This window comes from Nematostella vectensis, chromosome 14 (genome assembly GCF_932526225.1).
Source record: "Nematostella vectensis chromosome 14, jaNemVect1.1, whole genome shotgun sequence".
NCBI classification, from domain to species: domain Eukaryota; kingdom Metazoa; phylum Cnidaria; class Anthozoa; order Actiniaria; family Edwardsiidae; genus Nematostella; species Nematostella vectensis.
Genome location: NC_064047.1, coordinates 7,335,393 through 7,362,875, shown reverse-complemented (window position 1 = coordinate 7,362,875; position 27,483 = coordinate 7,335,393). Strand labels below are relative to the sequence as shown.

Here is a 27,483-nt window from a genome sequence, read left to right as displayed (position 1 = left end):
CCATTATGTGCTCAAGTCAGTAACAGTTGCATGCCATGGAAAAATAAAAGCTCAAGGCTACAGTCACGTGACGAGTGTGTCACCAGAAAAAACAACAACTATCGATCCTAACCTTTTCCAAGTTCTCGTTGAGTTTGTTGATCTCGAATTCTTTCTCCTTTAACTGCTGTTTAAGCAGCCGTTTCTCCTTGGCGGCGGCCGAGTCGGAGCTCTTCTGCTGGGTCTTCATCTTGGCGATCACTCCTTCCTTCTGCTCCAGCTTTACCAAGATCTCACTTTTCTCAATCTCGTAATCTCGACTGATCTCCACCTGGGAGGAAGTCGTTGTTAGCTATAGAGGACATACCAAGGTATTCTTCATTCATTCAATCCTTGCAGATTAACTTTGACCCAAGTTCGCGAAGTTTGGTTCTCAACCTTATCTAGTAAATGTATTTTCCATCCTTACAAAAGGACACTAAAAGTTACGAAGACTGTAGGTTTTTTAAAGGAGAAGCGTCACGCCTTTTCTAGCCTTCCGAAACGTATAGCCCGGATCGATCTCTGAGAAGGGGGAAAAGTGCCGTTGATAAATCTTCAAAATTCTCTGTTTTACTGCCCATCCGAAAGCTAAATCCAAGTTTCTGTTACAAAAAATGTCTTTTTTCTTATTAGCTAGCGTTTTATTTTTAAGGATAATCGTTTTCTGATAAAAAAATAAGTGAAATGAAATTTTGAGTCGTTTGTGAGGTTTAGCAAGCGAGTGGAGGTCCAGCGATCACTTTTGGGAGTCAAATCAGGCACGAATTTGGATCGAAGCGAGTACTCAGTATCTTTATTAGAAGGGTAATCGAATATTCAATGCTGACAAGAATAATATCATTGGTAAGACTTTTAGTGCAAGGTTTATTTATTGCATATGTTAACACAACTTAAATATATGTCATTCTCTCTGTTCGAGTATTATCTTGGCTATTTTCAAAAATAGTACACAGGCTTCCCGTCTTGCGAGTTACCGTGACGCACCTCCTTTAAGCTAAGGTTTTTGCATTTTTTGCAACCAAAGTCACGTGCGTAGCTAATGCAAGTTGCGTAGTACGATCTATATCAGTAGATCACATAAACATACACGTCTGTCCCCGAAGCGAAAATATTCAAAATGAATAAGAAATGTCAATAAATGCTCTCCCCTACTTGCAATAACAACGAATGAAACAGCTTTATATTCCACAAGGATTCATACCTTTGACACCTCGATTCCCGCCTCTGTCTTTCTGAGCGCATCGAGCTCCCGCTGTAGCTGGTCCTTTTCCTCGATGTAAACGGATAGCGTGCCTTCTAGTCGGCGAATCTGGCATGTGGAAACGCAACATTAGTAAGAATATCGTCATACATGGTGACTTTTAGTCAAGGGGGTTTAGGGTTATGGTTGAGGGCGTGTAACTAATATCAAAGACACGCAAAATTACCTTTGCGCGTTCAAAACCTCCTTGACAACGTATTTCCTTTCCCAGCCTTAGATACGCACCTCCGCGGAATAATAGAGATTCCTTAAAGGCCTTTAAGCCTTCCATGCCGACTATCCTATCCCAGCCTAGGAAACTTACTTCTAGAGACATAGTAAATGTTCTAGTCTTTTACGACGACGTATTTCCTATCCCAGTCTAGGCAACTAACCTCTAGAAACTCCGTAGAAATGCTTAACCATTTTTTGATGTCCTAGCATTGCATACTCACCTCGGCGGAGAGAGAATTTGTGGACGTGTTCTGGTCCTTAAGTGTACGCAACTCCTCTGTGAGGGACTCTATCTCCAGCTGTCGCTCGGTCAGTGCATCTTGTTGTTCCTCCATTACCTGGTCCTGGTCTTGAAGCGCGCGTTTCAGCGCATCGACTTCCTTTTCACGTTTCTCCGACGCTAGGATATTAAAGAAGGCCAATCATGCCGCTATTTTATGCTCCCGCTCAATGGCGAGCAACACAAAGCATCCATTTCCATCGGCTAATTCAAGCCATTAACCGAGATATTTTCAATCAAATATCGTTAATAACATATTAGACTTCATTCGTAGATTGTTATTTTTAAGTTTTCTTGCGAATAAATCGCTGTATTTCCAATGATTAGTGGGTGATCGACATTCTTTAAGGAAAGGAAATTTTCAAGGTAGGGTGGGGGATCTCCTTAGGATTAGCGTAACACTTTGCCAACTTAGGAAACATCATTTCAGGTGAGCGATAATGGAGGTTTCCTGTAGGCTGCCGTTTTTATGAGAATGACCGCTATGTCCGAGTGTATCACCAAGGGACCTTCTATCATCCAAAAAATGGCAGAGCGGTGGGTAAAGCGTTATTCGAATCTTCATTATTATTCAGGTCTCCTCTATTTAAAAATCTGATTTTTTTTAACCTTCCTCCTTCCGTATTAGCTTCCTCTTTCTCTATTATACTTTTAAAACTCATGCTCCCCCGATCTTTTATATATATAAAAAAAACTTCAAGGCCCCTCCTTTTTTCGCCCAGTCGACGCCACCTTTAAAAAAACGAACGGTTCCTTATACAAAAAAATATATCCAGGTCAGAAGAATGTCTTCTGTACTAAGTATGATCACCGCACGCACCTTTGACGAGCTTCTCGGCGCTCTTCGTCTTTTCCTTTAGCTCTTTCTCGGGCTCAGCGACCCTAGCGTTGACTTTGTTCGCGTCTCCTCCCTTCCTCTCCATCACTTCCTTCATCTTAGCGACCGTCTGCTCGAGAGTGTTCTTCTGTCTGTTGTGTTTCGCCTCTTGGTCTTTCAACTCTTTTTCTAACTTGTCGATAGATTTTCCGCGATCCTCAATTACTGATTGTAGCTCAGTCATTGTCTCCCATACCTTATAACAGTCCAAATAATGAACCGATCAATATTACATAGTACAACCGCTTTAAATAGACACCTCGTTATTGAAGACAGAGAAACCAGGCTCCAAGGACACCATGTTATTAAGGGCAGTTATCAGTTATTATCCCGACAAAATGCCCGATACATTTTCTAAAAATATTAACATGTATAATAAGGACACGTAATTAAGTTGTCGAGGTTTGAAAAACAAATTGTCAAAAATTTGTTCTCTGACTAGAGAACAGCAGCAGCAACAACAGCAACCCTTTGGCCGAAAAAAAAAAACCTCGACATGGGTAAAACAGGGCTAAAGGGAAATAGTTTTTTGGCATGTGTGTGACACAAGAACAACCCAGGGAAGTGGCCTGCAAAGCCAAGAGAACCTGAAAAAAACACTGGAATCCTAAATGAAAAGTCAGAAAAAAGGCAGCGATTGTCTTTTGCGACTCTTTCGGACGTACAGTACCTTGCCAAGCTCGTCTGACTTTTCTTGCTCAGATTTCGTTAATTTTTCTCCTAGTTCTCTGAGTTCTGCTTCCTTCGACGCTATTTTCTCCATCAGACTTTTGATATCACCCTCTTGTTGAGCTTTACCCTGATATAAGAAGAGGAATATGTGTTATTAACCGAAATAGAAAAAAAAAGTGGGATCCACTGAGCTTTAGGGCAACGGCTATGCTTTAACATCACCGCCGTGGCTCTAGGTTTAGTATCAGTGCTAGCCTCTATATTCGACATTTATTTCACTTCTCCTCTAGTTCATGGCATGACGCCGCAGAAATCGTCCTTGGATCCGCGTTCGACATGACGGAAAAACCTGGAAAACGCGCAATTCCAGATAGAGAGAGAAGACACAATTTCATACAATGGCTATAGGTTCCTTGTATTACGGACTGATTTTCAAAACACAAATAACGTGAGGCCGAAGTGCACATAACCAGATTTTGGCTTTTTAAAGAATTTTTTTCCTTGATCATCATTGCCCTGTGTATCAGCTCAGGGACGAAAATCTCAAATTCCAATGACACTTTACAAAAAGTCGCATCAATTTAAAAAATGTCGCACTTGATATTTTGTTTGCTATAAGTTACTTAGTACTCAGAGAAATTCTCCGCCTTATACGATGTGAAATGGGCTTATTTGACGCGTCACGTCATGTTTTTCAGTCATGTCGTGCTGTTCAAGTAAAGAATCAAGGATGAAGAAATCAAAAGCTGAATTGGTATAGAAAGGCGGCGCAAAGATTTACTTAAGAGATCAAGTGGTCGCAGATTTATCATCGAAAAAGATGTCAATCTATGACTAGAAAAAACGAAGAGAAGCAATGGAAACAAGATGTTCAACTCTGTGTTGCTCCATTCGCAGTGTTAGGAAACGCCCTGATATTTACCAAAGTGGCCATTTTTTCTTCCTCAGACTTCGTCAACTTCTCTCTTAACTCTATTAGTTCAAGCTCCTTGGATGCTAATCTTTCCTTCAAAGTCTTAATTTCATTGTCCTGTTTCGTTTTACTCTGAAACCAGAACAAAAAGTGGCAAGCAGGTGAAAGTAAGTAAAAAGCAAGTTCTTGCAAACATCCATAAGCACAACACATTCCCGATATGCTCATAGCTGTATATTTGATTGAAAAATACAAGCAACCATCAAATTGTGCTGGCTTCAGCACAACGATGAGGGATTAGAGATGGGTCCGCAATGCACTGGATACTAGGTGCAGCGGTGTTTCACTTTGACGGGCTGTGAAAAAAGTCAAAATAAGGGGGAGGTATCTGTTTTCGTTAAATTTTCGTAAATTCAGCTCAAAAATGGGTCAATGGGTTAAAGCTAACTAAATGGGGATGTCAAGGTCTTAATTTTGTCATCTTGTAAGATGAAGTTCCCAATAATTTACCAAGCGGTTTCATATCGCTTTTAAAAGGGTGTTATCCAACGCTATCCATTTGTCTACAAACGTGAGAAGCAATAGACCCCACCCCCCTCATAACCAAACGTGGGCAGCAACGCTGTACTCAGATTTCTAATATCCATTTGCACATTTGCTCACCCAATAAGTCGCATTCAAAACGAGAAACACCTCGTATGCGCTTCATCTTTTTTCCTTTATTTATCATTCAATCAGTCATACAACAGATGTGGAACGAGAAGAACAGTTTGTTTACCCAACAAGTTACAGTTATTTTACTATTAATCCGTCAGACATACAACAATTAGAAGAATCACTTGGTGCAGACTGCGCATGTCAGCTCACGCCCATCTACATACGGGGGACACGGTAGTGACCCACACCTCCCTTCCACGGGGTACAGCAGGGCTCCGTTAAGATTAGCGCCACTACCCGGGATATATTCGGCATCGTGATCCACGCACACGAACTGACTTGAGTGTTTGTGACCGTAATACGACGTCATCAGGTAGCCATAGTACTCGCGGGACCACCCCGCGGGACAGCGGGCGACTGCGGGTATCATGAGCTGGGTGCTGCGGGACGGGACGTAACACACGGCGCACGGGACATCGTGGTCATGTAGGGATTTTCCAAGTGTGAAGGGGCTGCGGTCATTGACTTGATACTCAGCGCCGTACATGTAGCCGCTGTTCTGATGTCCCGGGGTGTAGTTTATGTACTGGGGTTTCTCGGGGAGACACACGTACTGCGCCGCACCGCCAGAGTGGGTAAAGTGCTCCCCGCCAACACGGCCTAAGAGGGAAATGAACTTATAGTATATGACATGGCAAACACGGCTCACTTGCCCCATGATAACTTTGCCCCCAGGGCATCGCGGCGATCGGGCACACACGGAGCGCGCGAGTTCTTTTTGACGAAGCAACCTTGGGTGTTGGGACAATACTCTGAGGGCCGTTGCTGGGAAAACTTCCAGACGCTATAAATCCGTCAAACATTGGTGAAATAGGATATATTTAAGCATGGCACCGTTGTAAATGAACATCTAAATTTTGAAGATGTCATCAGGTGATGACGCCATGTGATGACGTCACAATAGAAAACATCTTAGATGTTGAAGTATCTGTTAAGCCATGTAGTTTTTTTAACATTATTTATGAGGGTGCTTAAAAAGTTGCTTATGTGTTTTGGATTCTGCTGAAAAATAAAATTTTCGCACAACTTCCTTTTTTATTTTTCCACTGTTATTTAAATAACTTCTTAAATTTTCAAAATATCGGGAAATCGATTCGTAGTTTTGTAGACGGCAACTAGGTGAATATGCTCTCTCTAAAAAAATCGCTTAGTAGTCGCTCTTAGCAGACTAGCAAACAGGACGAAGATCTCACCTTTGTAGACAAGCCGCGCAGAGCGTGGGCACGAGGTCTTCCCCCATCGCACGTACTGTACACCAGAGGACCCCCTGGGACCGGGGGGACCCCTCGCACCAGTCCTCCCCCTCGCACCGGGCGCTCCTTTAGGGCCTTGAAGATATCAATAAAAATTAATGCAAGCAAATTGAGAGTATCTTCAGAACAGGAAACTAAATCTCATCGAGAATAGAAGAAGAAATATTATGATCATTGCTTAGAGACTAATTTCTAAAGAGTTATTAGCACTCACCGTTCACTCCTGGTTTACCGTCCTTTCCATCTCTACCTGTGGATTATGGGTAATTGAAAACATTATCCTACTGGATACAATATAAGAACCTTTTTTTTTTTATAAAAACGTCCAGCCTGAGATTTCATCTAATTTTAAGAACATGCCGAGGCTCAGATAGCACTGCTGATACTTTTTTTAGCCCTGATTAGGCTCGATTTACAGCCGTCGCTAGGCCTCATCGACCCTACTAACATACTTGCTCCGTACCCCGCAAATTGTAATAATAACTCAAAATGTAATACCGGTGATACTTGTGATTGTCATAATAATTTCAAATGTGTGTGGGTTTTTTTTAATGCCTGTCACGAAACAGGGGCTCAAATGCACGTCTGTGCACAGGTTTTAGTTTATTACCCACCTGGCTTTCCATCGCGTCCATCCTTGCCTGAAAAATAGATTAAAAACTTCAATGATAAGGACGAAACATTAAAACAAATGAAAGGGAAAATAAACCAAACCGATCTCAACGAAAAAAAAGAAGAAATATTATGATCATTGCTCTTTTAGAAAATGATTTCTAAGAGTTCCTGTTGCCACCCCCCGTTTATTTGAAAATACTGCACCGTAAGCCGCAAATTGTAATAACTAACGCAAAACCTAATACCGGTGATACTTGTCATAATAGTGCTGACTGAACTCCCGACCACTTTAGTCAGATTGCATCAAGAATGCTTCAAGAGTTAAAGGGCTTGAGCGCTAAGGAATGAAGAAATAATCCTAATTGCCTATATTACTTTTTACGCTAGGCATCAGGGTTTAATGAATTCCACAAAGGCAGACAAGTTCATAGTATGTGCTTTTGGGGATGGACACAATACTGACAACAATAGAAATACACGAGACTCATCCTGCTAGAAATGATCACTTTAATTCCTCCTGTGAAGTATATTCTTGAAAACGACAAACTCTCCCTCATTCTTCATGAGATTTTTTTTATTAAATTGATTGAAGCAAAGCGTTCTCATCTCTCTGCTAGCAGGGGAACGTTTTCATTCAAGGAGTTGTTTGTAAAAAAAGTCATGAATCATGAAAATCTCGAGGACATCTATTACATCATCTATGTTGGAAAGAATCCTTCGATAAATTCGACTAAAACAAACTGGTGGCCAATACCATGACTCCATGTCGTTGACGACGGTAAGTTCAACAATTTTTGAAGTTCTAACAGCCAAATGATGGATAAGGACTACTCAAAAGGACTTCTCGTGGACTCCACGATAATTTCACTTAAAAAACAATATCATTTTGTGATATGTTACTCGTTTTTCAGTCACACGTGCACCATATGATTTTCGTTTCCGAGTCGCGACTGGTTGTTGACGGAAGCCATTTCGCAGTTACGGCGGCCGTTAGACCGCTAACCAATGAGAGAGCGCCGAAAAGTACCAGTCGTCAAGAAAGCAGACAAGATGTACATACGCAAGTACGCACTAGATCAACAACAATGAAAAGCCAAGAAACATGTCGTACTAACTGCTGGTTTTGTGTTTATTGGTATTTTCTTGGTGACTGTAGCTAAGAAGGCGATCCACTTTGATGTTGTTTTAGTTGTGATCGATCTGTGACAGCTCTTACAGATGAAGAATTGGAACAATTCAAGTCATGATTGACGTCCACCAAAACACAGTTGTGACAAAAGGCACAGGGTGCACGTGTGACTGATAACGAGTGTAATATTTTTCTATAGCGAACTTTTTTTTTGTAAGAAATGATTTATTTGTCATACATGTCACAACACAGGGTGATATAAACTTCTGCGCACAGGGTCTAGTTTATTACCCACCTGGCTTTCCATCGCGTCCATCCCTGCCTGTAAGATACATAGAAGTTCAATGAGAAATAAAAAACTAAAACTGAATAAAAATAAAACAGCGAAACATAGAACAGGCAATATGATCTATGCAAACCAATAAAACAAACCAATCGACTAAAAAATGATAATTTTTCGTTAGGGTTAGGTTGTATTGAAACAATAATAAATGTGTAACTGACAACGACTCTGCCTTACCTCTAAGCCACGGGACAGTTACCCCTCCTTTAAAAAGAGCATCGATTCTGAAAAAAAATGATGGAGAAAAATGCTAAGCTAGATAAAGCAATTGCAGGCTCGTACCCAGGAGTGTGCAGGGGGCCGTTGTGTAGGGGTGCGAACGCACCCCCCCCCCCCCCACAACGGCTAGAAGTCCACTCTTGGTTCTCAATAGACTAAAACTAAAAATCATAAGCTAGATCACTCTGGTATGTAGCCAAATCCGACTATAAACGTCCCGTGAAGATAATGCAAAGGCATAAAAAAATCCCTTTTTGTTCTTTCGGAGTTGTTTAGAATTGTATCAGAGAACTCCCTCCCTCTCCCCCACTGAAAAATTAGGTCCATTTTTTCGGATTTCGCCCCCCCCCCCCCCCCCCCAGGAAAAATCCTGGGTGAGGGCCTGAATTGAAGCAATATATGTGTGCCATAAGGCAGACAAACAAATAATAAAAGAATGATTTAATTATAGTTATTTATTAATGTGATAGAAATATATATTTAGCCTTGGGCATTCTCGATTAATTTCCTGAAAACAATGATGTTAATCTACGAACAGAGGATTAATTAAGGTTTTTAACTTATTTTGATAAATTTATCGTTTATTGTATGTTTCAGCTACGCTTGCCACATTGAATGATTACGAACAAAGGGTAAACGTAACATTCGGTGAATGGAAATTGTTCTCTAAACGCCGCCAGACGCAACGCTCACTGCCACAAAATAATATACTGTTCATACAGTTGTATTTCATTGACCGAAAAGACGACCTTCGATCGTGGTTCATAGGCCTTTAACTTTAACTTTGAATACAATAATTGCCCCTAGTAAGCTAAGCCGGCAATGGGTGGTTTGTTTCTTCAGATGTCACTGTTTTATGGTGTTGTTGAACAAAGGCTGAACATGTTCTTTTAAATTCTAGGGAATCCCAGTCTTCAATTCCAATCCAAAAGAAAAAGAAAAAAATCAAGTAACTGTCACAATTCAATGCAACATACACTCGGTTTCGAATGTCAAATTTACTCACTTTTCCTCCAGTTTTTTTACACGTTTTTCGAGATCATCGCTTGCACGCTTTTCCAACTGATAGTCCCGCTCGTCCTTGGTCCAGTTCCTGGTCTTGAATTTCCTTTCCTGATGCCAGAGCACAGAGGGTAACGCACCACAGCACGAGATGTGATAGGAGATGCGTCTTCATATCGATCGGCGATAACTTTGTCAGAGATTTATACTTTGTGTCGGTAAAAGCTTTCAGAAGTTTCTGTGCTCTTCTAGTGTCTTGCTACACTGTAAAAATCAAAAGAACCATTATGGCCCTAAAAACCAAAATGGCTTTAAATCCATTTTGAGCTATGAGGTACCAAAATATTTGTGGTACTGACCTAAGAGGTGCTGAGTGCTTAAATAGCTGCGTGTGGTACTGATTTCAACTGCCGAAATGCCTTCTATTTTGGCTTTGTGAGTGCCGAACTGGGTTGACTGTACAGGACCTCAAAATTCCCCAACTGATCCTGGGACCCGACACGACACGATAACGAGAAGTAACCTAAATAACCTCCAAGGGTTGAAGGGTTTAAGTGACTCCAAAACCCCTAATAATCTTTATTATTGGGATACCTGTGGAAGCCCAGTTATCAAATGCAACTGGCAAACAACGGGCATTATTGCGCAATAACCAGGAAGCCCATATGCCCTTGTGTGTCTCTGTCTTTAGTGCACTCATTCCGGCCTTACATAGGCCTTTTTCTTACACGAAGTATCTAGCCTGCCATCCTACATCACCGAAATGCTTAGTTACCAGAATACCTGGCCGCCATCTTGGATTTTGAGATTCCAGCTCTCAGATACATGTTATTTGTTCTGTTGAAAGCCAGATTCGCGATTTCATTACTGCATATTTTACCACAGCCTTAATTTCTACCCAGTAATGGTGCGAAATCATTTCAGGTTGGATTTATTTCGCTGTTTTTACTTGTGTTTATATTTGCGACCCGAAGAGACCCGAGACACCTGATTGATAAGAATTATCTGCTAACTGCTTTAGAGACTCACTGTTTACTTCAAGACGTAATTGAACCTGCTCTAGACACTCATAAAGGGACCCGAGGTATTTACCTTGATTGCCTAATCTAAAGTGGAAGTAGTTTGAAACAATTGATAAAAATCGTCCCCTACAAATCGCGACACTTGACCGGCTTCCCATGAAGATAAATTTTGTTTTCTTACTTTAAAATATCTTTATCTCTGTCATTGAATGTCATGATATTTTTACCATGTCGATTTACAATAAAGCATATGTGTAAATTGAGACAAGTCCGAACATTTGGTTTTTCTTGATTTAACATTTTTCGGCATTTTTTTGGAAAAAAAAACAAATATTTTTTTGTTTGTTTTATTTTTAGAAAAGAATTGCTAGCTTTTTCTGTCATTCTGTCAAATCTGGATCACAATCTTCGTGATTGTGATCCAGATTTCAGCAATCAAAAGGACAATTATCCTCTAGTTTTACAATTTTGATTACTTATCTCTCTGTGTCTGTGTTACTCGTCGTGTACGGGAAAAAAGTATGGGTGGTCCTGAAGCGGTTAACTCTTTTTCTTGCTAAGCCAAGGGCCCAAACAAATTGCAGATCTCAGGCAGGGTCTAGCTCATTTGACAACCAAACGTGAATTTCACCACAAAATTCATGTTCACACTAGCGTATATTATCGACACAAGGCAACCGGGTTTGGTTTTGAGTTTTTCGCCACCTCCAAAAGCAAGTCACACTGCAAATGCTGCATTGGACCCACTGCCGTTGCAAAATAAGATATGCAGTTTTTCTCATATGGCCATGTTTTCTTGTCGCTCGTGCAACGCTTCATTATCTCATCATAGGTCTTTCACTTACCGAAAACAAAAAAAAAACATGCAAAAAAATAACCAGAATATATATATTTCAAGAAGAACTGTAAACAAGCTCAGTTCCCTCATACAAACTCTGTAATAAACCTACACTCGCCCTGAGCCTGGGCTACCTATGAAAGCTCATAAGCTAGCATGTATAACGTTCGTTTTGATTGGTAGAAAGTTGTGATATTAGAAGAGGTCTGCCAAAATGTCGTTCTTACGCTTCGCGTACTCACGATTTAAAAAGGTTCATTGTGCTTTTCATCATTTTTCTACAGAAACAGTAAAAATGGGTGGTCATGTTTCTATTCGTAATTACAAAAAGGTCTGCGGTTTTCCTAACATAAAAGAGGCATAAAATCTATAGTGCCATTTTGGTTTGAAAGGTTTTAGAGAATTGGGAAAGGCACCCCTTTTATTGGTTAGCTGACTCCTTTTCGATGAGATTAAAACTTATTAAACTAGTTAACAGTGATTCCCGGATGCATCGAATAGTACAGCGCAGTTGAAAATGCCCAGTTGATAATTGTGCTATATAAATGTAACAAAATATTGTTACACAACAATTGTTGTGCATGAAAATAAAAATACAGCACTCTCACCTATACCCACAAATAGTTTTTATACTTTCCACTTTTCCTTTTCCTTCCTTTTTAGACCTTACCTTCAGAAAAAGTTTTGTCTGTGCAGATAGAAATGACTCCTCGCCTTCTCTCTCAATATAACCGCAGTAAGGCTCTACAGGGATTTATATAATGTATTTTCCCTTTTCCGCAGCATGCTCCGGTAAGGGCACCTTTAACCCGAACTTTCTAGGTCCATTTTCTTTTGGCCGCATTACAATATCGGATAATTATTATTAAAAAAACAAAATAGAATCTTATCGTCTAACGACGACAAGAGCTGTAGCTATACCCAGTATTCACCAAGCGCCACGATATTTTATACCTAAATTAGCCACAGAGATATATAAGGAGAAATAAACAAAAATGTGGTAACAAAATAAGAATACGTTTAGCAGAAGGCACACCGACATATTGTTTAAATAGAATCTTGGAGGGCGTAGCTCATATTTTTTGAGATTCCAATGATATATGGTACTGTTTTTTTTCTAGTTGAATGCCTCGGCTCTTTTGTGGTTCAAACTTGGTTTTAATTCTGTGTCAATAAATTCAGAATCTTGTTATATGTCTACCAACATATCATGGCGATTCTTTCACAGAGGTGTGAAAGGTGCAACCTGTACAGCATCATTGTTTGAGATCCCATGATACTATTTTTCTTGGTATGATAGCTAGACGCCACATATTAATTGTGGCTACATGATGATTTATGGTCAATACACTGGTTTTCCGCTTGCTTGCTGTCGATATAAGAATTGATGTGGCAGTAATTCAAAAGGGTTCGGTGCCCTTTTATTTCCAAGTAGACCATGCGGGCAGAGTTGACTGGGATGCCTGATGGATGGCATGTACATTTGTCTTGTGACATGTATGATAAAAACAATATTTTTTATACTACCATAAAAACAAAATTATAAAACATGCTATGTAAAAATGTGTAAATGCCATATTATAACACTAATTGGGTCAAAAAAGGTAAGAAACACCAGCTTTCCAGGCGGGGGAGGTGACTCCATAAAAGTAAATGGGGGTTGGAGTTGAAAATTGCCTTGACTGCCCTGAATATACTATCTGTTAGGATTAAATTTGCTGTTACAACCAAAGTGAGTTATCATTATAAACAATATAATTGTTTCCATTGTTTATTATTTCATGTGTAAGCACAAAGTAAACAAAAAGTCCTCTTTATGGTATTATATTGTTTAGACAAAATATTTTGGTGTGAAATGAAAGGGCAAAATGGAACAGGATAGATATCAGTCCCTAGAAGCTTAGGATTTATTCCAGTGGTTGTACTTATTATCTTTTTTCGTTACACGACAATAATATATAGGAGTCTCGAAATCCGCCTGTACGCTCGTTTTTTTTTTCTTCGAAAATCCGCCAATCCGCTAGTCTAATGGGAGTGTTACGTTACCGAACAAAGAAGGGCTGCGCGGGAGACTACTAATCCGCACAAAGTTTTGCTTCAATCCGAATCTGCAACGCATGATAAAAGAAATCAATCGATTATAAAAAAAACATATATGTGAGTATATATATGTGAGTTTTTACTATGTCAAGAATCGACAAAATCCGCAGTCACGATTTTCAGAATCCGACAATCCCTTCTATTTTTTCTTTAAATCCATAATCCGCTTGCCATTTTGAGATCGGAAAACCTATTCCCCTCCCCTTCTAAGCATTTGCAGTTCCGACACATGACTCTGACATTTTAGACCTCATTTACAATCATTTGGCAACCAAACGTGTATTTGACCATCGAGGGCGGAAGATGAATTATTTACAAGCCATAATTCATTATTCCTGCTTATTTGATATCGATAATTCATTATTCATGTCATCTTTTTCTCAATAATTCATTTTTATATTAATCGGACTTATTCATATAACTCATTCTTTGGATAAAGTTTATAATTCATTATTCCTTTAGTTTTGAAACCAATAATTCATTATTCCCAACCATTTTACAGCCATAATTCATAATTCATCTTCCGCACGCGATTGACCACGAATGGAAATGAGGCGTAGGCCTATACCCCGGGTACTTAAGTCTCCGTTATTTAAAGGCGACTTTTCGCGTTTTAAGTCCATTTAAGGAAAAAAAGGGTTTCACTTTTGGGCGACTTTAATCGTTTTAAGGCAACTTGAGGCGATTTAAAGCGATTTAGTGTGATTTAGTGAGACCTAAGGACCCGGGGTGGGCCCGTGCAACCCTGCATGATCTCATGAAAGGTTTTTCACTCACCGAATACAAACAAATATGCAAAACAAAAAAGAATATCTATTTCAAGAAGAACTGCAAACAAGATCAATTCGCTTATACAAACTCTGTAATAGACCTGCACTAGTTGTGAGCCTGGGTTACCTGTGAATGCACGTTCTCATAAGCTAGTCTGTACAACGTTCGAGTAGAAAGTTGTGATATTAAAAGAGGTCTGACAAAAAGTCGTTCCTACGCTTCGCGTACTCACAATCCAAAAAGGTTCATTTTTCTTTTCATCATTTGTCTACAAAAACAGTAAGAATGGGTGGTCATTAACCGTAATTAAAAATAAGGTCTGCAGTTTTCCTAACATAAGAGGCATAAAATCTAGTTTTGGTTTTAACTTTTTTAAAGGCACATCTTTCATTGGTTAGCTGCCTCCCTTTCGATGAGATTAAAAACTTATTAAACTAGCTAGCAGCGCAGTTGAAAATGCCCAGTTAATAATTGTGCTATATAAATGTAACAAAAAATTGTTACACAAAAACTGTTGTACATGAAAATTAAAATACAACAGTTTCATGAATACCCACAATTTTTTTTTATACTTCCACTTTTCCTGTTCCTTCTTTCTCAGACCTTACCTTCAGACAAAGTTTTGTCTGTGCAGATAGAGATGACTCCCCGCCTTCTCTCTCAATTTAACCGCAGTAAGGCTATACAGGGATTTATATAATGATTTTTACCTTTTCCGCGGCATGCTCCGGTAAGGACACCTTTAACCCGAATTTTCTCGGTCCATTTTCTTTTGGCCGCCTTACAATATTGGATAATTACTTTAAAAAACACAAAAGAGAATGTTATCGTCTAACGATGACCAATGCTGTAGCTATACTTATACATCAAGCGCCATGGTATTTCATAACCTAAATTGGCCACAGAGATATATAAAGAGAAATAAACAAAGTGGTAACAAAAAAAGGATGTCTCTATCTATGTCATGCATACTTTAGCAGAAGGCGTAACGACATATTGTTTAAATAGAATCTTGGAGAGGGCGTAGCTCATATTTTTTGAGATTCCAATGATATATGGTACTGTTTTTTTCTAGTTGAATGCCTCGGCTCTTTTGTGGTTCAAACTTGGTTTTAATTCTGTGTCAATAAATTCAGAATTTTGTTATATGTCTACCAACGTATCATGGCGATTCTTTCACAGAGGTATGAAAGGTGCAACCTGTACAGCATCATTGTTTGAGATCCCATGATACTATTTTTCTTGGTATGATAGCTAGACGCCACATATTAACTGTGACTACATGATGATTTATGGTCAATACACTGGTTTTCCGCTTGCAAATTTTAAACTCGCTGTCGATATAAGAATTGATGTGGGCATTAATTCAAAAGGGTTCGATGCCCTTTTTTCCAAGTAGACCCTGCGCGTAGTGTTGACTGCGATGCCTGAAGGATTGCATGTACATTTGTGTTGTGACATGTATGATATTAACAAAGTTTTATTCTACCATAAAAACACAACTATAACAAAAGCATATGTACTAGGAGTAACAAACGGTTATGCAGCGCGGGCTCCAAAACAGGCGTTACCGTTTGTACTCTAGTAAGCGCCCTTGTGCGACGGTTATTCAGGGCGGCACTTATTCGGAAATTCACTATAACTCTTTATTTTAAATTTACTTCACTTCTAGTTGTCGTATTTGTCATTGCTTAACTAAGTTTAAAAATTAGCTTTTATAAAATAATCAAAGCTTTGTGAGCCAACTCGTTAATGCATATGTATTTTCATAGTTATTTTCTTGTGTGCATAAAAGATACTATACAGGTTACTGAACAAAGTATCAAATATGAACACATCCATGCTGATAGTACATAAAAATGTCATTTTACTTTTTTTCTTTTCGATGTGATAACACACCAAGTATAGTATAATTAATTATCATTATCACTAGGAGTTTCTACTATAGTATTTCGAAGAGCTCTAAAAAATATCCAACCTTTCCATTTTGTAACTCTATATATTTGTTTTTGTCATCCCCATTCTTGCCATTCCACGCCATCATATATGTTCCACATTTTCCTCCCTTCCATATTATCTATCCACCTAACACCCCCCCCCCCCCCACCACCACCACCACCACCACCCACCCACCCACCCCAGGTGCTTTGGTACGAATACCCGCTTTCAACCGAAAACTATAGTACTTTTAGCTTTTTGTACAGGAATAGTTGTTGACAGGACCTTTCAGATTATGACCAAAGACAAATGCGGACACGAGTAGACAGTGGACAAAAATTTGTCCTCGGCGGGCCGAAGATCAAAGGATGCGATTTCGAAACAAAAACACAACTTTGTTTATCCTTGTCAATCAGGCCGTTGCGAAATGAAATATTATCACAGGCAAACTATAGAATAGTACTAGTTGCAGCTTGCTCGAAAATGGACAGCAATAGATCCCAGACATATAATAGTCAGGGACCTCAAAGCCCATAGTGTGAACCTACAGGCATTTCTCTTTTATTTTTGCCTACATAGCTACTATTACTATTTCGAGTACGCTGATTTCGAAAAATTCATGTTGGCAACTCAATTTTTGCGTTTAGATGGTGTAGTCGGTCATCAAAGATGACGTCATCTTCCAAATATGGTAATCTCTGATGTTAAGTCTATTTGAGCAATTCTAAGGCGATTTGTGCTAAATCGAGTACGCTGATTCTAAAAATGATAGTATACAATATAGTTTTAAATATTATCACGAGTTTCGCAGGTTAGCATTGATGACGTCATACACCATATATGGAATTTCTGTTATTTTTCAAAATTTTACTTAAACTTCGATAAAACTAGTGAATAGACGTTCACTAATAAATACACTGATGTCAATGTTGTAGGGTGAAAAACCTGGCACAACTTGGCTTTATAAGGGTCCATGACGTCATCGTCCATATATGGGGGTTTGGGGTACGCCATTTAGAGTCTCTTTCGGGCGTTGCAGGTCTTAAAGCCCATATAACCTTTCAGAGTTGATAGACTTTGTCAATTCTTTATATTTTCATCTTCCAAATGGTATGTGGTTCGTATTGACCCTATAAAACACGCGTTCGCGCGAATAACTCAAATCTGTAATTTTGAGGTATTTTGGTCAACCTTTGGGAAAAAGGCCGTGAACTGAAAGGCCCGGGTCCAGTCATTTGTGACGTAGATCGAGATGTCAACCAACTGAGATGTCAAAAAAACTGTGCTAACACAGGGGGTATTTCCTAAGAGCTGGTCAAAGGGTTATATTGTACCATTACACAAATCATGTGATAAATGTGATCCGGGAAACTATAGAGGAATCGCTATAAGTAGCTGCCTCGGGAAGTTTTTCACACTGATCATAAACGGCCGCCTTACAAAATTTCTGAAAAAATATAAAATCTTTAATAGATATCGGTTTTAGAAAGGGCTTTCGCACGACCGACCATTTATTAGTACTAAAAACCCTAATTGACTCTTATAAATCAAGCCACAAACCGCTTTTTACGTGTTTTATCGACTTTAAAAAAGCATACGAGAGGGTTTACTTTACAAACTAATAAAAATAGGGAGTAGCGGAAGATTTATCACCCTTTTACAAAGTATGTATTCAGATGTTAGATCATCAGTTAAGCTAGACCAGGGTATAACGCCTACCTTTTCTTCTCACGTTGGGGTGAAGCAGGGATGCAACCTAAGCCCAACCCTTTTCAACATCTTCATCAATGATATTCCAGAAATATTCTCTTCATCGTGCGACCCAGTAAAACTCGATAATACATCAAAACTTAACTGTCTCCTCTATGCTGATGATTTGGTTATACTATCCGACTCAGCCACCGGTCTAGAAAATTGCCTCCAGAAACTAAAAATGTACGCAGATAAATTGAAGCTCACAGTTCATATGAAAAAATATAAAGTATTAGTTTTTGGTCCCCAACAATACCGGCGGCAATTTACAACAGGTAAATGGGACTACGGTGGAGAGCCATTAGAATGTGTAGACGAATACACATATCTAGGTCTGAAGTTTCATTCCTCGGGAAATTTTAAAAGTGCCCTAAAAAGTCGGTACAACAAAGCCACACGTGTATACCACTGTTTTTTAAACGTCTGTCAAATGTTGAAAATGTGTCAATACAAGTACTGTTGAAATTGTTTTCGTCCCTCGTTGTACCAGTATTACTGTACGGTTGTGAAATTTGGGGTACATGCCTTTTAGCAAGGGCTTCATCTTATGAAATTTTTGAGACTAAATTTTTCAAAGTATCCAATGATTTCGAAAAACTACAACTGAAGTTTTTCAAGCGTATACTAGGAGCCCACTCAAAAACTACAAATTTAACCATATATGGAGAACAGGGAAAAGCCCCACTAATAGTACAAATTTCTTCCCTGGTGGCAAAATATTGATGCCGAATAAAAAGTAGGATATATGAAAACACCTTAGTGGGGGAAACGGCGAAGATCTGCTTATCTTCAACATCTAATGTCCCTGTAAGGTTTATCAATTCCCTATTTGCTTGGTGTGATTTAAAGCCACTACAGGAAATAGATATCGAAGGCCAACAAATTCATACCCTAGGAAAATATATTAAGAAAGTACTTTATAAAAGTTATGCAACATTTTGGAAAACCCAGTCACAAAATAGTGGAAAGCTACGCACTTATTGCAAGATCAAGACAAATTTTAAACTAGAAAATTATTTATCAGAAGCTAATGTTAGACGCCGACAATCTATGACTAGATTGCGTGTCTCGGCACATAAACTAGCAATTGAAACAGGCCGCTAAAAAAATTTACCTTATGAATTAAGGATTTGTGAAAAATGTGAAAAAATAAGGTTGGGGATGAGTACCATACCTTAATGGAATGCGACTTTGTCAATGATATACGTCGAGTATTTTTTAATGATCTATTTGCAATCAATAACTCTTTCAAACTGTTAAGGCCAAAAGACCTTTTTTTGTATATTATGAGCTTGACTCCATTACGAGCCTAGTCCTGAAATTTTCTGATGATGTAATTAAATATTATGAATAGAGGATAGGCATATAAGCCAACCTACTTTTTATATTATCCTAATATACCTGTATTGGTATTTATTGGAATAAAGTTATTATTATTACCAAATTACATGAGAAAACATATGCGCGCGCTAAACCGATTCCCGTCTTCATGTCTTCTTAGTTATTGCTGAAGAACGTTGTGTGGTTACAACTTTTACCGTCATCTTTATATCTCAACCTGGTAGTCAAATGATTATTTAACTTCAGGAAACAAATCTGCAAAATTAAGCAGATATTTTTTAGTCTTCCAATTAGCATCACTGGTTGGTGGAAGTCTCTCTTGGCGACTATCCTTCACAAACAACTGGACACAAGCCTGTCTAGAGTGTTCCCCGAGGTTCCATAAACATGACAGACGAACGCTTCCCCAGAAGTGATGCTTTGCTCCTCAAGTTCTCCGCCTCCTAAAGACATCAGAAGGTCAAAATGGGGCTGAAAGGCTCCCTTGCTTTCTTCTTGGAGTGACCTGCGAAGTATAATGTGCTGTCGCATCCTGTTATAGCGCGAAAACGCAGCAAGGCATCAACAAACTCCTTTTGCAAATGTAGCAAGACATCCTCCATGGGGATGTTTACAGGTTTCTTTGCTGTATCCGCCCAAATCCATACTTTCGACGTGATCTTTGAGCGATGAGCTGAGAGCAGGAGCAGTACATCTGTATCTCGAGCAGACACTACAATATTGCGGACATATCCAATCGGATTGACCACTAGCAGGATAATTCTCGTATCGGCATCCTCCCTTTCACAACCACCGACAGCAACAAGTGTGATATCTGGGGGCGGATTCGCAATCAGCTCCCCCGACAAGAATCGTGCCAAATCTGCCTTGTTGTCTCCAAGCGCTAGAAACGAATGCCGCTTGACTAGCAAAGGCACTTGTCTACCCTACAGGCCCGTACCCAGGATTTTTCTTGGGGGGTTTTCTGATAAAAATCTGACCACCCCCAAAAGAACAAAAGTGATTTATTAAGTGCCTTTGCACTATCTTCACGGGACGTTTATTGTCGGAATTGGCTAGCAAGTCTATTGAGAACCGAAAGTGGACTTTCGACCGTTGTGTGTGTGTTTTTTTTTGGGGGGAGGGGGGTGGGAGAGTGCGGGGACTGCAAATCAGACAGCCTTTGTTACATTTCACTTTTAGTGAAGAAAAGAACCAAATTCGTCCGATCTTCAAAATTTGTAAGAAATGATCATGTTAATGTGAATGATTTACAAAGTTTGGCGATCAGCTTAGAAACTTCGAGTAAAAGTAAACAGCCTTAGTTATTCAAACCCCGTAATGCACTGTTCGGTCGCATTTCTCATCAGAAGCTCTCTTCGACAATATCAATATTTTTTGTGCGTTTCCTGAAAAAAAATGTGTAAGAATTCGGCTAGAAAAGGAGCTCACGCTAAACTTTGAAATGTTTCAAAGTTGTGCTCAAGAACAGGCTTGGGTTAATTATCATTGAGCTAGGTAGAAAACTTGATAAGTTATCTCATCCCTGTGAAAACGATGACTTAAAATGGCGTCGCATGGAATCGAGGACGCCGGACAGTGGCTCATGCAAATGAGCATCTGTTCCGTAGAGTGTTAAGTGCTTCGAACTCCCGTAACATGCTGCTGGCCGTGTCGAGATTAGTCTGCGGTAATCATGTGACCATCTGGCTCTCTCCCGTTGACTTCATCGGGCTGTGTTTCGGACAGATTGTACAGACAAAAGGAGAGCCTTTGAATTTTTTTTTTGATATTGGATTACTTTAAAATGAGTGCGATAAAATAAAATATAAACCCATTTAGTAGTCAAATCAAAACTGCCAAATCATTAAAATTTGCCTTCCCTGCCTCTCAAATTATATCTGTTTAATGTCATTTGATCCCATACTATTATAGACAGGCAACGTCATAATGAAAGACTCAGATACAACATTAAAATTCAAGTATGACCTTTAGGTCCTTTAGAGCTATCTGAATAGGTATGTCACGGTCTTTATTTGACATCTTGTGATGATGTTAACATCATGCTGTTTCATATCATATTCGTATTTAAAAGGGTGTTATCAAACGCTATGCTTTGCAAACGTGAAAAGCAAAAGACCCCTCCCCTACAACCAAACGTGGGGAGCAACTCTGTGGGGTACATAGAACGTCTAGCGGTCCCTATATTACTCAGATTTCTAATATCCATTTGCACATCTGCTCACCCAATAAGCCGCATTCAAAACGAGAAACACCGTCTATACCCGTCACCTTTATCTTTAATTATCCTTCAATCAGTCATACAACAGATGTGAACGAAAAGACACACCTTACAGTTATTTTATTTTTTTATCAGTCATGCAGAGTTATAAGAATCACTTGGTGCAGACTACGCATGTCAGCTCATACCCATCTACATACGGGGCACACGGTAGTGACCCACACACCCCTTCCACGGGGTACAGCAGTGCTCCGTTAAGATTAGCGACACTACCCGGGACATACTCGGCATCATGATCCACGCACACGAACTGACTTGAGTGCTTGTGACTGTAAGACGACGTCATCAGGTAGCCATAGTACTCGCGGGACCACCCCGCGGGACAGCGGGCGACTGCGGGTATCATGAGCTGGGTGCTGCGGGACGGGACGTAACACACGGCGCACGGGACATCGTGGTCACGTAGGGCTTTTCCACGTGTGAAGGGGCTGCGGTCATGGACTTGATACTCGGCGCCGTACATGTAGCCGCTGTACTGATGTCCCGGGGTGTAGTTTATGTACTGGGGGGTCTCGGGGAGACACACGTACTCTGCCGCACCGCCAGAGTGACCATACCACTCCCCGCCGACACGGCCTTGAAGAAAAAAAAGCTGAGTTTACAATATATGACATGGCAGAATAAAGACAAAATACCTCGCTTTCCCCATGCTAAATAGGCCCCTTGCAAGATGCTTTATCATTTGAATCACATTTAGTACGTTTTGAGGAGTAATACTGGCTGCATATCTCAATTTACCAATCTTTGCAAACAATCCACCTTAAAGTAATTCCCTTGAAATAGTTCTACAACCCAGAATTTTTTAAAACTTGGCATAAACACTATTGAAGTTAAGGGCTTTGAAAAAATGTAATAAAAAAAATGGGGGTACCGACCTCGTTTTCACAACAGAGGGGCGTAGAGTTGACGCGTTTTTACCGATCGCGTAAGGAAAAATCCAAACTCTTAGTTTTTAAAAAGAGTGCCTATAGTCTTTAGAAAATTAAGTTCTGTTTGTCGAGCTGCCAAAATCCGATCTCCTAAACAATAACCCGTAGTAGCTAATGTTCAAAACAAATCACATTTTAAGAAATCGCACTAAAAGACATTGTTTTCGCCACTATTCATACGTTAAAAAGCGCCATTTTGAAGTATTTTTACGGCTTTTAAGAGAAATAACAAAACTTCTACAAACCAACTTTTTTTTCTTTTTTCAGTATATTATTTTTCCGTATATATTTAACTATTTGAGCGAATAAAAAATGGGGGTAACCGACGTTTTTCTGTCAAAGCGATTTTAGGTAAAAAACGTGCGCCTTTTGCTTTGTTTTATTATACAACAACTGTGGCGCACCCGCGCACTTTATACCGGAATTCCACTATGCGCAGAAGGGGTGCGCAGTGCAATTCAAGGTAATAATTACCTTAAAGTCCATATATCCTTTCAGAGTTGATAGACTTTGTCAATTCTTTATATTTCCATCTTCCGAATGGTATGTGGTTCGTATGTACCAGGCGTTCGCGCGAATAACTCAAATCTGTAATATTGAGGTATTTTGTTCAACCTTCGGAAAAAAGGCCGTGAACTGAAAGGCCCGGATCGAGTCATTTGTGCCGTAGATCGAGATGTCAACCAAATTACATGAGAAAACATATGCGCGCGCTAAACCGGTTCCCGTCTTCATGTCTTCTTAGTTATTGCTGAAGAACGTTGTGTGGTTACAACTTTTACCGTCATCTTTATATCTCAACCTGGTAGTCAAATAATTATTTAACTAAAGAAAATAAATCTGAAAAAATTAGCAGATTAGATTTTGAATTGTTTTGTTTTTTTGCATTGTGTGCCCGCGCTGCATTCGCAAGGATGGCGACATTCTCACGAGCGCGCGCTGTTTTTGAAACCTACAACAAAACGATATTTTCTTTTTTCGCATACAATTATCGACTTTAAATCATTCTTCGCTTCATTGTGGGTAGCATTGCAATAGAAAGAAAATATCGTTTTGTTGTAGGTTTCAAAAACAGCGCGCGCTCGGATCGAGTCATTTGTGCCGTAGATCGAGATGTCAACCAAATTACATGAGAAAACATATGCGCGCGCTAAACCGGTTCCCGTCTTCATGTCTTCTTAGTTATTGCTGAAGAACGTTGTGTGGTTACAACTTTTACCGTCATCTTTATATCTCAACCTGGTAGTCAAATAATTATTTAACTAAAGAAAATAAATCTGAAAAAATTAGCAGATTAGATTTTGAATTGTTTTGTTTTTTTGCATTGTGTGCCCGCGCTGCATTCGCAAGGATGGCGACATTCTCACGAGCGCGCGCTGTTTTTGAAACCTACAACAAAACGATATTTTCTTTTTTCGCATACAATTATCGACTTTAAATCATTCTTCGCTTCATTGTGGGTAGCATTGCAATAGAAAACAATTCGCCAATATTTTGTGGTATTGCCGTCTCAATTTTAACCGATTTAAGAAAAATACGTTGTTTCAGATTTTCCCGCCAAAACTTAATTATTATTCACTCGATTCAATCTCCTTTCGCGCGGCCAGGAAAATTATCAAAGATCTGTAGAAAATTCAAATATCAATCAAATTCAATTCCCTTTTCAGAATTTGAAAGTGTATCTATGCTTTGTTCTGGCTAGATTGATATAAGTGAAAGGTTTTAATAACTTTAAACAAATATTAGATTAAACTATAGAATTAAAACTGATTCTAAACCCCTTCAACTTCCATATGTTGTTAGATTCAGTTCTGATATCCTGTCGGTCCATGTTTTCTTCGTAAATATGACAAAACAAATCTAAAGCTTAGCCGATCATAAGTAAGCTTATAAGTACATAAAGTCACAACTTTCGTATTTCACACAGTAGCGTATCTACGGGGGGGTTAGGGGGTCTAACCCCCCTTTGGGCTGTCTTTTTTTATTGTTTTCATTGTATCTTTTCATTCCAAAATCGTTACGAAGGTAAAATAATGACAAAATTTTTTGGGTCATCCCCCCCATCCCCCCCCCCCCCCCCCCGTGGCAAAAAGCTAGATCCGCCCCTGTCACAAATAATAGTACGGGAACTCACCACCAAAAATACTACCAAAAATCGAGATCGGGCCGATAAAGCAAGGATTCGTGCTTTTCAATGCCCATACAAACGTGTTGTGCATTTGACTTGAATGTCAACGTGCGATTTCCCGCCAACGTGCAATTTCCTGCCAAACACTATGAACACAGGGCCCCCAATAAGGATAAAAGAAGGAAATAATTTTTAGTTTTTAGCGTAGCATATAAAATTTCTGTGATCGATCAGGTTGTATGTAGACGTTCGCTGCATTTGATTTGTAATAAATATATCGGTAGCAATCCTGTTATATTGGTTTCTTTATTTCCAATCATAAACTTTTTTTTATGAATTATAAACGTGAATTTTTCACGTGTACCCACTAGTAAGTTCTATTTCTTTAGCTTTGGTGCAAACCGGACCAAATCTCACCTTTGTAGACGAGCCGCGCGGAGCTTGGGCACGAAGTCTTCCCCCATCGCACGTACTGTACACCAGAGGACCCCCTGGGACCGGGGGTGCCCCTCGAACCAGTCCTCCCCCGACCACCGGGCGCTCCTTTAGGACCTCGAAGACCTTAATAAACAATAACGCAAAAGTTCAGAGCTCGCATATGTATGTTCCGAACAAGAAACAAAAATCCCAACGAGAATGAAAAGAAGTAATATTATGACCATTGCTCTTTAAGAGACTAATTTCTAAGAGTTGTTAGCACCCACCATTTACTCCTGGTTTGCCGTCCATTCCATCTCTCCCTGCAAATCATGGGCAATTTAAAGATGTCGAGTTTAATTAATAAAATAACACAACTGCCTTTATGTTAGAATAGTGAAATTTCTTCATTACTCAAGTAACCCCCTAATATTGTTGGACATTTTTGAATCGGTGACCCTATGAAAATGATACCTTTCTACTTTATACTGCCTATGATTGCCCTTTATATTTGTCTTTAATAACCCGTCCATAATTGCATCTCTTATATTTCACTTATTGTCCTACACTTTTTACACGGTCCTATGAATAATCCTTCATCTATCCCTCCCTTCCCCTTATAATACACACTTGGCTCAACTCGTTTTGTTTTACCCACCTGGCTTTCCATCGCGTCCATCCCTACCTGTAAGATACATTTAGAAGTTCAATGAGAAAAAAAAAATCAACCATAATAAAATAAATAAAACAGCGAAGCACAGAACAGGGAATGATCTTGCAAGAATGAACCAATTGAAAATGTAGCACAAAGTTTTAATAACTTTTTGTACGGGTTAGGATTGAATAAAAACAATAACAGAATACAGAGAATACATATCTTGTGACTGACACGGGCTTAACATACCTCTAAGCCAAGGTACAGTTGCCCCTCCTAAAAAAAGAGCATTCATTCTGAAAACAAAATTAAAGATAGATGAAAAAAAATTAAAAATATACTGTGTGTGGCACAAAACAAAAACAAATAATTTCTAAATGAAATAATAAAGTTCCAGTTATATATGAATGTGATATAGGTGACTATTTTTTAGCCTGGGGCATTCTTATTTTCACCCAAATAAAACTTGATCAGATGAATGACTGAGTCAAACTTGAGAAACTTTTTAATAGCATCATTTTTCTTCCTTGTAAGTATTTCAACTGATTTAGTAATATATCATGTCTCCATAGTTATCGTATGTTTATCGTATGCTTTAGGCGTGGGATCGCCTCATTAAATTACACATAAGCAATTCCATTCTACCGATAACTGAGCCAATTTTGATTTCTCATGCTTAAAACATCTATTGACCTAATAGCATGTTTCCTGAAACACGGGCTCTAGGATAATACAATTAAAAGGTCCTCAAAGCCCATGGCTAATAAAACCTACGAATCTGGTGCGTAAAATTTGTCTCTAAATGCCGTAGAATGTCAAGCCGAGACGCTCTCCCCTCTACTTTCAGTATGCAGTTTATATATATCGACAAAAAAGATGACTCGTGCGCTTGAGTCTTCAGCTTGACTATTTATTGTGTTGTTAACCAAGACAGGGACATCTGGGTATTTCAGGGTATTTCAAATTGAACACTCTAATGAAGACAATTTTGTTTTCCGCAATGAAACTACCACGTCGGGATACCTTTCACTCGAGTTTCAAATTTACTTACTTTTTCTCCAGACTTTTCAGACGTTTTTCGTGCTCATCGATCAAGCTTGCACGCTTTTCCACCTGATGGTCCGGCTCATCCAGTTCTTCTAGCTCCTGGTCTTGAATTGCCTTTCCTGAAGCCAGAGCACAGAAAACAACGCACCACAGCACAACGAGATGTGAAAGAAGATGCGTCTTCATATCGATCGGCGATAGAGATTCAGACTTTGTGTCGGTAAAAGCTGTCAGAGAACTCTGAGCTCTTTCCGTGCCCTTTCCGTTACTTTTATACCAACCATGAGCTGAAAATGACCTTGAGAAACAGCGACTCAGACACAAGAATTTTCATGTTGGACGCAACAAAAGGAACTAATTTATAGTGAAATTTGTATAGTTACTGACCATGCCTGCAGGTCAGTTTTTTTTTAATTGTCAAAAAATTAGACTCTTCAGCAAGATTTTTCAAGTAATCTTGTAGTTTTCCTTCCTTAGTGATTCATTCCCCGACCTTTAGAATCACTAGTGTTATGATAGGTTATGTTAGAATGAATCCGTATTTTGCTAATTGTAGTGAGCAAATAGACAAAGTTAAGATATTTGCTCTAGCTGAAAGGGTTGTTCAAGGTTGAAAGTATTCTTGAGGCATTGTTAGTTTTTGTTGATTTAGCTGAATAGGAAGTTGTTCGTTTAATTATAAGAATTAGTGACATAATGACATTTATCTGGTAGTACCATGTTTTGGGACTTATCTGTCTTCAACTTCC

The 27,483-nt window shown here is 39.2% G+C and overlaps 2 protein-coding genes across 4 annotated transcripts; both read right to left on the bottom strand.

Annotated features, from left to right (window-relative positions):
* Positions 1-79: 79 nt before the first annotated feature.
* On the bottom strand, positions 80-12,360 carry LOC116610680 (calponin homology domain-containing protein DDB_G0272472-like). The gene is made up of 7 exons (XM_048722091.1): positions 12,046-12,360; positions 4,247-4,369; positions 3,323-3,451; positions 2,596-2,848; positions 1,717-1,895; positions 1,223-1,330; positions 80-310 (listed from the first exon to the last, which is right to left on the bottom strand). The coding sequence occupies exons 2-7, from the start codon at positions 4,256-4,258 to the stop codon at positions 80-82; spliced, it is 912 nt and encodes a 303-aa protein (XP_048578048.1). The 5' UTR covers positions 4,259-4,369; positions 12,046-12,360.
* Positions 4,938-27,213, bottom strand: LOC5503124 (short-chain collagen C4). Of its 3 annotated transcripts, XM_048722155.1 has the most exons (7): positions 26,739-27,211; positions 25,937-25,983; positions 8,247-8,273; positions 6,822-6,848; positions 6,422-6,457; positions 6,148-6,282; positions 4,938-5,554 (listed from the first exon to the last, which is right to left on the bottom strand). In XM_048722155.1, the coding sequence occupies exons 1-7, from the start codon at positions 26,918-26,920 to the stop codon at positions 5,073-5,075; spliced, it is 936 nt and encodes a 311-aa protein (XP_048578112.1). In that variant the 5' UTR covers positions 26,921-27,211; the 3' UTR covers positions 4,938-5,072. The 3 variants fall into 3 exon arrangements, with proteins under 3 accessions (XP_048578112.1, XP_048578114.1, XP_048578113.1); XM_048722157.1 differs by lacking the exon at positions 6,822-6,848 and having other exon boundaries at positions 26,739-27,213; XM_048722156.1 differs by lacking the exons at positions 4,938-5,554; positions 6,148-6,282; positions 6,422-6,457; positions 6,822-6,848; positions 8,247-8,273 and adding exons at positions 21,539-22,134; positions 25,033-25,176; positions 25,320-25,355; positions 25,691-25,717 and having other exon boundaries at positions 26,739-27,203.
* Between the last annotated feature and the right edge of the window lie 270 nt (positions 27,214-27,483).

Excerpts from the sequence above, each read along its gene's own strand:
- LOC116610680 (XM_048722091.1), bottom strand. Across the intron at positions 2,849-3,322 it reads AGTCAGACGAGCTTGGCAAG|GTATGGGAGACAATGACTGA; the intron begins GTACTGTACGTC and ends GACTGTTATAAG. Across the intron at positions 1,331-1,716 it reads CAAATTCTCTCTCCGCCGAG|ATTCGCCGACTAGAAGGCAC; the intron begins GTGAGTATGCAA and ends TCCACATGCCAG.
- LOC5503124 (XM_048722155.1), bottom strand. The coding sequence starts at position 26,920 with ATGAAGACGCATCTTCTTTCACATCTCGTTGTGCTGTGGTGCGTTGTT. Across the intron at positions 6,458-6,821 it reads TGGACGCGATGGAAAGCCAG|GTAGAGATGGAAAGGACGGT; the intron begins GTGGGTAATAAA and ends CATAATCCACAG. Across the intron at positions 6,283-6,421 it reads CGGTAAACCAGGAGTGAACG|GCCCTAAAGGAGCGCCCGGT; the intron begins GTGAGTGCTAAT and ends GATATCTTCAAG.